We start from the raw sequence: 10338 nt of genomic DNA on the forward strand, positions 1-10338 counted from the left end.
CTTGGAATAAGCAGATTATGCTCTGTGTGGAAAGGAGCAGATTCACGAGTTACAACGATGAGCATAGCGAGCTCCTCCTTTAGCGAGGGGCTGAGGCTCTTGCAGGCAGCTGGCACGCTTGGTTTCATCCTGCTGTGCTTGGGCCGTGCTGGCTGCTGAGGGCCGGGGACTGCAGGGAGTGCTTTGTTCAGAGAGATTCCTCAGAGCTGTGTTTGTTGGAAGCTTGCGACTAGATCAAAGTGTCCGAGAGCGTTTTGAAGTAAGGGAGCACCGAAGGACTCCAAACTTTGCAATCTGTCAGGGTGGTACGGGTGAGGTGGGAAGGAGCTGCATGCTTCCTCAGGTGTGATACTTGGAGATGCCTGGCAGTGGGAATGTGATTTCCATATAGATGGGAAAGTTGGTGGCTACAGCCAAGAGGAATGCAAAAGGCCATCAGCTATGCTGTGAACAAGAATAAGAATGAAAACCTGTAAAATAGCATTGGCTTCAAATATTTTTGATTCATTCAGGTATTTGAGGAGATAGAACAAAATGGAGTGATCTGCTTGAAATACTGCTAGTTATAATTCTGCATCCCTAGGTTATTGTTTAGGTGACTTGATTTTAAGGAACATGTCCATTACTGCTTTGGACAGTTAATTTTTACTGCATGTTGGGCTTCCCAGTCGTGTGGTTTTCATTTGCACCACATCTCAAGGGATACTGCTTGTCATAGGCCTACAGCTGATGAGAGTCCCACTTTGTATTTCTCCTATTCTTTGTCTTCCAAATTGCTTACATCAAAAGTATCAAAGCTTGAACTGAAGGTATTTAACAGCTGTTCACACCAAAATTATTAGTGTTTTCACATGAGTAACTCTATAGTCTGTTTCAAACACATCATGATGTACCACGTCCTATCTTGGCAGGCAGACTGATAAACAAACCTGAGTAATTTGGCATTTTCTTCTCTTCTGAGCATTCTCCAAAGAAGTTCAACTTCCCCTTAACCTGAAGGAGCAGCACTTGAACTGCAGTGTGGTTCTGTTACTGCTGGACTCTGCTCTGCTCAGAACTCCCGCTTAGGTCACTTGAACAAAAACGATATCGAAGTTTTTGTTGTCTTCAGAGGACTACCTCAGCCTCAGCTGTGTGAGCTAGAAAGGCAAAGGATGCTCAGTGGATGACTGGCAGCAGAATATTCGCAGCTTAGTTTCGTGATACATAGAAGTTAGGTATTTTCAATGTGCTGTAAGTGATCTCCCAATGTCCATAGCTGCTTCCGGAGGCACAGTGGTTAATTGAAGCACTGGCTGACAGCTTTCTGCCAAAATGTCTGTTTTCTATCCATGTCCACCAAATGGAAACTACTCTAATGATACACCATGGTTAGTGTGCATGTTAACACAAACACATGCTGTTTGATAAAAGAATTTGCTCTTTTTGTTGTCAGAGGATGATGTAATTGTGCCCATCTGTTTACCAGACTACGTTATATCCGTATTTGAGGCTACAGCAAATGAGTATGTACTTCTCTTGTTTTCCAGGTTCATAAAATGATAGCAGAGTTCAAACTGATTCCTGGCCTCAATAACTTGTTTGACAAACTCATCTGGAGAAAGCATTCGGCATCAGCCCTTGTTCTGCATGGACACAATCAAAATTGTGATTGTAGCCCAGTGAGTAACTTTTTAAATGCTGTATTGGATTTTTATTCTATCATGTAATTCTGAGGAGTTGTATTGAGTAACTGGATGCTTGTATAATATATGAATTGAGATGTGGTAGCATTCAGTTTTTTGTGAATTATTGTTTTTACTTTTATCTTTGGCTCACGCTAGCAATTTAGCAGAGGGCAATTTAGCCTCTCCCCTCTCTCCTAGTTTGGGAACTGGGAAAGGGGTAAATTCTGTGGCCCCTGCAGGCCAAAGGTAGAAGATGACCAAACTTTAAGGAAATGATAGCTAGCAAGGAGAGCACAGAACACAAAATGGGTCACAGTCAGGTTTTTGAGGGGATTGGGTTTTTTGTGGGTTTGGGGTTTTTTTTGTTTGTTATTTTTTTCCTTCCCTAAACCTAGATATTCTAAGTCGATCAATGCAGTGATGAGCTTTTTTGCCTTTTCAGTGAGAAGAAGTTATTAACTGTTACATGCATAGGCTTGGAGGCAGTCTCCACTTCTGTTCTATTTTGGGAAGCCTGCAAAGTGCAGCCTTCTCCATTTATGCAAGTCACTTGCTCTGCTGTCCAAACGGGTTTGATTTGGATAGGTTTTCGATTCAGCTGTTTCATGTCAGCTTGGTAACTAATGATACCCAAAAATACTAAAGCAAAATTTTTTGACCTTTCTTGTCTCTTTTTAGGACATTACTTTAAAGATACAGTTCTTGAGGCTTCTACAGAGCTTTAGTGATCACCATGAGTGAGTATGAAAGGCTGTGGTAGATTGTGGCTCGACGGCATTGTTTGCCTGGTTGCAGTTACAGCGGGTGTCCTAGGCACGGTGCAGGCTCCGTCTGAATGGAGCATTGTGTTGTCCTTAAACTCCATTCAGATATTCACGTGCCTTTCGGCTCCTGCTATGAAAAGGCTAAGGATACGCTATCCAATGGGCATGTCTTAGTATGTCTGTTGATGATTAAAAATAGCCCATTTTGCTTCATGTTGAAATGAACCGAAACATTTATGTGATGAGTTAACACTTTCTGGCTAAAGAAATAAAGAGGCAGCTTTCATGATGCTGTTTATCTGTCTTCTCCCTGAGAGTTGGTAGTGAGCTCTGAAGAGCACGTGTAGCCTGTGGGGACATGTTCAGGTTTAATTCAGAGTGGAACAAGCATGAAACAAAGGCTGTTGGAAGATCAGGGTGAAAGACAGTGTACCTCTAAAGGGGTTAATCAATATTCTTTTGCTTTTGTAAAAAGGTTGGGAAGACGTGATTGCTGTCTAAATGCCAGCAATGGAGAAGACCTGATTAAAATGGATTGGAAAATGTTAGGGGAACAATTATCTGTCAGCTAGCCATTGGGAACCTAGGTTGGAAATAGGAAGAAAGCTTCGGTTTGCCTTCAACAGGAATACTTACAAAGCTTGAGTCTGCTGGAGTAGCTGAGGGGTGATGCAGATTTTTTTTTTATTGATCTATTTATTTTTATATTTTCATGCTTTTACTCAAGAAGCACACCTCCTCTGCTGGTACTGAGATACTCGTTGCTCTGTTCTGACTTGCAGAATCACATCTTGCATTCTGTCAATGTCCTGTGCTCTAATTCAGTCCTGCAAGATGGTTTCCTATTCTTTAGAAGCATCTGCATTTGAGGCATATTGCACTAAATATGTATATGCCTTCATTTCTTGTGTAGCTGGTCTTATCTACAGCCAGGCTGATATTTTTGTGTAGGTTTTATGTGGTACCGTTAGATATGCATACTGAAAGTATCAGCCTTTCCAATTGGGAAGTATTAGCTTTAAGAATGGGGACCTGCTGGACGTATTGTAAACATAAGGGAAAGGCTGACCTAACATAAATCCTCCATGCGAGACACTGCCCAGGAATCACCCCAGGTTTTCCAATAAAATCTCTTTAGATGATGTTCCTACTTAAGTCGTTACTACAAAGATCTCGGGCTTCATTAAACAGAAAACAGCTTTCAGCTGTAGCACTTGAGCAAGTGGAATGTGTGGAATCTGATTAGGGTTTTTAAACAAATAGTTACATGAACTTTCTATGAAATCACAGATAAGCTGAGTTAGCTGAGGACAGGATGAGAGCAAGTACTTACATACTAATACTAACTTCAGTAAAATTGTGTATAAACCAAACTTGCAGAACTGTTCATTGCATGGAGAGAGAGGCTGTATTTTCATTACAGAAACCTGTTGATCCAGATCAAAAGAAGCTTCACATGACAGCCTCAGTGGGCACTAATTGGGAAGATAGTGTTTGAAGCAAGACGGCATCCCCATCACCTTTCTGGTCTAATAATTTATCCTCTGTGTAATTGCTATGTTTTGATGAACAGGTTGTCTTTGCACACCCTCACACTCACCACAGCATCCTATGCTCCCTTAGGTTTCCTGTAAATAAATCTTTGCTGTCTGATTCTGAGCACTTTGAAGTAGGAGGGCTCTAAGGGAACACACTGACATTGGGCAGGGAGTCTCTGTCAAAGTGAGCCTCTGGACTACATTTCTACTTTATCAGACTTGTTCTGCATTTAATTTATTTTACAGATAAATTGGTTTTCATTATGAAAAGTTCAGTATTTGAATAAAGCATTTAATGCAAATTCTGTGGGTTTATAGCCATTCCTGTTTTGTTTCTTACATTTCATAAAGTTTTTAAATATTTCCAGACTAAACAAGTTGCTCAGAGTGATAAAATACTAGGATGATTGAGTACTTTTTTGCAGTTTCTGCTTTCTAATTGAGGTTTATTACTGAAAAAGAGCATAGTCACTATATGGCAGAGAAAGACTGTAGGAAGCTGTGAAAAGTTTGCTGTTTAAGTCTGCGGAAATTCAGCAAAATGTTGCTGAGATTTTCAAAAATGAGTGCCATCTGGCAGCAAATATTCACAAAACAAACTATAAGATCCTGAACAGGCCAGCAAAGAACCAGCATCTCGAAGCTCGCCAGTGTTGAAACTTGCATTTGGCAAATTTTGGAGGAGGCTTATAAAACAGCAGCTAGTTGGCCCTAGCTTGGGAGTGTGCTGTGGTGGAGGGGAGTGAAATGGCTGTGAACGGCTGTGAAGAGCTGGAGAGGTGAAAGCTGATTGCCTAGTCCTGCAGCCCTCGTAGGCATGTGGCTTTACTCTCATGGAATTGCATGTTTACTGCCTCTTGAATTCATCGTATTTTTCTCCCCTACTCCCCAACTGTCTTGCTTTAGGAACAAGTATCTCCTTTTAAATAGCCAAGAACTTAATGAGCTGAGTGCAATCTCCCATAAAGCCAACATCCCTGAAGTTGATGCAGTTGTCAACACAGACAGGTGAGTAGGGATAGAGGGTCTAGGTCAGCAGCTTCTAGTGTTTTGCAAGCACTTACATTGGAGGTTTGATGTCACCTGTTTCGTTTGAGGTCCTTCTGTCCACCTCACTTGCTTTAATTTCAGTGGTGTGTTTCAGCAGGAAGTGTCTAGGTTTGTATGATGTTCATGGTCATTACAAATCTAAAGTGTGCTTGTGCTCAGTGAGGCACTTCAAAAACAAAAGCAACCTAAAATGGGGGTTTTGAGTTCGTAGCCCAGACTTCATTGTGATGTGCTAGGTCTGCCTGTTTGTCTGGCCTTTCTCACGACGGACATTGCAGACAGACCTGGAAATTAAACTGGGATCCCTCTAATGCATGAATTGCTGCTACTAATAAATCTTAGTTTTGAGGTTCAGGAGCAGTCTGTGCACACGTAATGTCCATTTGCAGTCTGCATAAACAGATCTAAGTGTGTCTGCTCAGAGTCTTTATTTTAAGAGCAGCTAATAACTAGAATAAGCTAAATTAGATTAACATGTTAAACCACTTACAGAATCTTTAGTGTTATATTTAAGTATCTGTTAGATTGACTATTTTGATTTAATAAGCTCTCTAATATGTGATTCTGGTGTACAAACCTCACAAGGTGAAACATTGTTTGCAGAATTTAGTTGTCAGAATACTCCCAGAGTATCAGCAGGGACTTGGTCTGCACAGAGCAGATTTACCTCGCTTCAGAAATCCTCTAAGAGGATTTCTAGATTATAATTACAATCATAATACTGATTTGGGAATCGGTACCTAATCACTGATTTTGGGAATCGGTGCCTAATTGGGAATAAATTGTGTCTGTATTACTCAGATCCTTTCCTTCTAAGCACAGGTACCTTTCTGGCTTTGTTCAAAAAGGAGTAAGTATTCAGGGGGAAAAATTCACCCTGTTAGGAGCACGCTGAAAGGAAGAGGATCGAGGGTGTAAACAGCTTTTTCCAACCTGCAAGGTTTCTGATCTCTCTCAAGTGTTAGTAAGAACAGACTATCAAGCTGCAGGAAAACTACTTCCCAGAAGGGCTTTGTCAGCTGGCTGTTGACTGCCCAGCAAAGGTGCTGGTACAGTACGTAGCCATTAACCTGGGTGCAGCTGCTGAATATGCATGCTGGGGTGATTTTTGAGTAGAAGAGTGCCACTTGAAGCATCTTATTCTGCCTCTGCAGGATGGTTTGTATAGCCAGACAGGCAGCATTGCTCAGTTTCTGGCCTAAAATGGGTTTCTTTTTCATCCTTAGCATTTCATTTCCATGTTGCTTTTTTTGACACGTGAGGAGATAAAGGCATTGCTTTTGCACGAGCTTACTGAAGGTAGATACTCCACTGAAGATGCTATTTGCTACAAGTGGTATTGCAGTTCTACAGCCTCTATACTTTTACTAGTACATGCAGAAGGCGGCTACCTCATGTAGGACCTAGGTTTCCATACTCTGCCTCCTAAAGGGAACTTGGGGCTTCCTTTACGTTTGTTGAGAAAAAAAAAGCATGGTTTTCTTTCATTCCTAAGCTCAAATGCGGTATATGGGTTTTTTCTAATCTCTTAAGCCCTACAAGCTGTGAATTGGTATTTCTGAAATCATTATAATTTTGAGAAAAAATGAATAATTTTTCTTTAGAATTTATTTGGAAGTCATGTTGCAGGTGTTACAGACATTTACCAAAGGCAGTGAGGAGAACTCTTCCATGGGTAGAACTAGTCATGAAAGTTAATTAATATTTGTACTGTATATTTAATATTGTGACTTTGATCATTAAAAGGTCTGGAGAAGAGACTGGATTCAGTGTTCTACAAGGTACAGTGCTTGCCAGCCCTTCTACTCATGCTGCAATTTCTTCACATGCTCTAGGAGTCTTGTCTGTGATGGGAAGAGAGGCTTGTTGACCAGACTGCTTCAGGTCATGAAGAAGGAACCGGCTGAATCCTCCTTCAGGTGGGTTCGCTTTGCACTGTAACATGCTGTTTTGAGTTGACTGGGAAGTTGGTTTGTTTTCATACAGCTTACAGCAGTTGAAAATGCTTGAAAATTATAAGCTGTGAAAAGATCTGGCTTTGTTGCACTTGGCTACAGTGGCAGTGCAGGTGAGGGAGAATGTCAAAGCTTGCATACCCAGTACAGTCAGTGATTTTGTGCAGGATCCAACAGGTCTGAATCCAGCTTCAGACTGGAATGAAACTGATTAGGAAATTTAATTTAAATTATAGTTGTGATAAAATACTCCCCATACTCCAAAATTAAAACCTCATTTCTTCTATCCCTCAGGTTTTGGCAAGCAAGGGCAGTTGAAAGTTTTCTGCGAGGCACCACCTCCTATGCAGACCAGATGTTCCTGCTAAAGAGAGGACTCCTGGAGGTAATGAAGTATATGTCAAGCTTCCCCTGTAACATATCTCCGTAGCAATCAAGAAGGATTTATCTGTAATGAATTCAAAAGGGGGTAAAAATGTAGTGTTAAATATTCACTGGGAGTAGGGCAATTTTTGAAAAGTATTTGTGAATTCTGCTTGTGGCGCACACACCCAGGTGTGGGGTGGCCAGTTCTATAGCCTGCATCACTGAGAAGTTAATTTAACAGAAGACTCATCTGAATTGTTGTCTTTAGTTCTGTCATCTAAGAACTAAACCTGCAGATAAATGTTTTAAATAGTGATTAAATTAGAGTCTCTGCTGTACTGCTGGCTTGGGCTAAACTGTGGCAATAACATGTTTCCCTCCCATGCCAGCATATTCTCTACTGCATTGTTGATAGTGAGTGCAAGTCACGAGATGTGCTTCAAAGTTACTTTGACCTTCTGGGAGAACTGATGAAGTTCAATATTGATGCATTCAAGAGGTTCAACAAGTACATCAACACAGATGAGAAGGTAAATATTTGTAAAAGCTGTCCCCAGTGGGTCAAATTACATGCTCTTATAACCAAACATAGCACTAAGAAAGTCAGATTCATTTGCTGATTTTGGTGTGATTGTTGAGCTTGGTGCACAGCAAACACTAAGGAGTGAGCTGCCAAAGTCTCTTCACAAGCATGTATGTTGCTGCATACACTCGTGTTTTCAGAAGTGCTCCCAGCTGTTCTGAGTCAGCAAGTGCTGAGCTGTTCAGAAAACATTGCCCTGTTACATGATCAGGCAGGTCTAAGGTCAGAGCTCAAAGATGAACATTTACTGTGAAATCACTGGGGTTTGGATGAAGCTGATAGTTGTGGACATTCATTAATATTTGGTACTGCAAAAAGACATCTCTTATCTTTGATGTTATTTGAACTTACAGACTTTTAAGAAGTCATGGCTGATGTAATTACCTATAAAACTTAGTTGCATGTGTAGATCAAGAATGGGCAGCTCTCTATGCAAAATGGTTTCATGCTCTTGTGCACTTCATGCATATAATATCAGCTGTTGGGTACGTTTTCAATGACCTCATACTCTTATGTTACTGTAGTTTTTCTCTGGTGCTGTTAGGTCTGGCAGACCTTGGAGAATAGAAGCAGAGATGTATTTAAAAGAAAAATGTGTTTAATTTCGGGTTGTTTTCTGATAAATGAACTCACACATTCTAGAGAACCTTTTTTTATACTTTGTGTGTGCTTCCTATTTATTGATCTATAACTTTTTTAAATTCTTATTCTGTATGAGTCCCTCACTATATCCCTCCCTAGCACTGTCTGCTGTACAAAATAAGTGTAGGAAAACACGGAGCTGGAGGAACTACAGAGGCCAGCAGCCATGCTGTCTCGTCTCCCTCTTTCAAAACAGTGTATGAAATCTTGGTCTCATTGACCCAGCTTCAAAAGAGATATTAGTGGTTCCAGGACTTAGGCATTTTTCTGTTCCGTAGTGTTTTTAAGGTACTTGCTATAGGAATCCTTTGGTCAGCCCTCAGTGCCAGTATTGGCTCGAACTGGATGAGGCAGGCCTGGGAGTGTATATCTCCTCTTATTCTCGTTAGAGATAACAAAAAGGTAATGACCCTGAGTATTTTGGCATTCAGAACCTAACTCTTAATTGGAAAGGGAAGGGGAAGAGGAAATTGTCCACTTCTGTGAAGCCTTATGTTGGTGAAGTGCGTGTTTTAGGTGCTTGTGCTCAGAATCCAATAACCTTCAAGAACTGTACTCTTTCAATGTCAAAAACCCGGAGAGCACTTACTGTTGCCCTACTTGCCAAACCCTGTTCGTAGCTCTTCCTACTTGGGTTCGCCACCTGTTTCCCTTGTGCCAACAGAGTAAATGGCTTAGTACACCTCTTGGCCATGCGCGTTCTGAAAAGGGTATGGAATGTTAGACCTCATCTATGAGTGTTCACGAGGGTGAATTTTTTTGTTTGTTTTTTAATGCAACACTAAAAAGTATTTCTCTTTAGTTCCAGATATTTTTAAATCAGATCAACAGTTCGTTGGTTGACTCAAACATGCTTGTTCGCTGCATTACACTGTCCCTGGACCGGTTTGAGAATCAGTCTGATGCTAAAGGTAAAGAATAAGAAATGGGGGGGGGGGGGGGATGTTTGGTAGTGATAATGATTATTTTAAGTCTGGGCTTTGAAAATTCTGGTTTTAGACAGAGAAATGCCGCCTTGCAGGTTTGTTGCTACAGTCTGAGCACAGTTCTTACTGCCATATTGCTTGGACCAATGTGTCTGAACTTTAAGCACCTGATGATTGTCTTTCTCCTCTTGCTGCAGTTGCAGAAGTCCTGTCAGAGTGCCGTCTGTTATCATATATGTCCCAGATGTCCATGAGAATGTCCTTTCTTTTCCGTCTCATTAATATTATTCATGTACAGACACTTACACAGGTAAAGAGCTGACAGTAACTTTGCAGTTGTCTTGCTGATGCTGTTGTAGTGATGAACTGGGCTGGGAGCAGGGAGGAACCGGCTTCTTTTGAGGAGACCCTTGTCCTTTCTTTCTTGATACATGAAGGAGCACCTCCTCTGCGTGCTTACCATGAGCATGTTTTGTAAGGACGCGTGTACAACCTATGTCTCTATTTTTTTTGTTGTTTGACCTACTGTGTCATTTTTACTTTTAGGAAAATGTCAGTTGTTTGAACACAAGTTTAGTTATCCTAATGCTGGCCCGAAGGAAAGAAAAGCTACCTTTTTATCTGCGCACTTTGCAACAGATGGAATATACAGAAAAATACCCAGGCTTCATCCTGAACAACTTCCACAGTCTCCTGCGATTCTGGCAACAGCATTACCTCAACAAGGATAAAGACAGCACCTGCTTAGAAAATGTAGGTGAACCTCTTACCATAGCAAGAATCAATCATAGCAGTGTCTGCTTACTGGTAACCTAGCAAAAATGGGAAGTGAGAGGTTGTGAAGGGA

General features: G+C 41.1%; 1 protein-coding gene across 7 annotated transcripts in view; it reads left to right on the top strand.

The window, feature by feature from the left end:
• The window catches only part of TRPC4AP (transient receptor potential cation channel subfamily C member 4 associated protein), a 39368-nt gene that overhangs the window by 24594 nt on the left and 4436 nt on the right, over positions 1–10338 (top strand). For 6 of the 7 annotated variants that reach the window (XM_075166307.1, XM_075166308.1, XM_075166310.1 and 3 more), the window contains 9 exons: positions 1530–1661; positions 2346–2404; positions 4876–4977; positions 6855–6938; positions 7269–7359; positions 7730–7870; positions 9368–9476; positions 9689–9801; positions 10038–10244. In XM_075166307.1, coding sequence (XP_075022408.1) covers positions 1530–1661; positions 2346–2404; positions 4876–4977; positions 6855–6938; positions 7269–7359; positions 7730–7870; positions 9368–9476; positions 9689–9801; positions 10038–10244 — 1038 coding nt within the window. The remainder of the gene's footprint in view (positions 1–1529; positions 1662–2345; positions 2405–4875; positions 4978–6854; positions 6939–7268; positions 7360–7729; positions 7871–9367; positions 9477–9688; positions 9802–10037; positions 10245–10338) is intronic. The other variant, XM_075166309.1, reaches the window with a different exon arrangement.

This window comes from Calonectris borealis, chromosome 17 (genome assembly GCF_964195595.1).
Source record: "Calonectris borealis chromosome 17, bCalBor7.hap1.2, whole genome shotgun sequence".
NCBI lineage: Eukaryota > Metazoa > Chordata > Aves > Procellariiformes > Procellariidae > Calonectris > Calonectris borealis.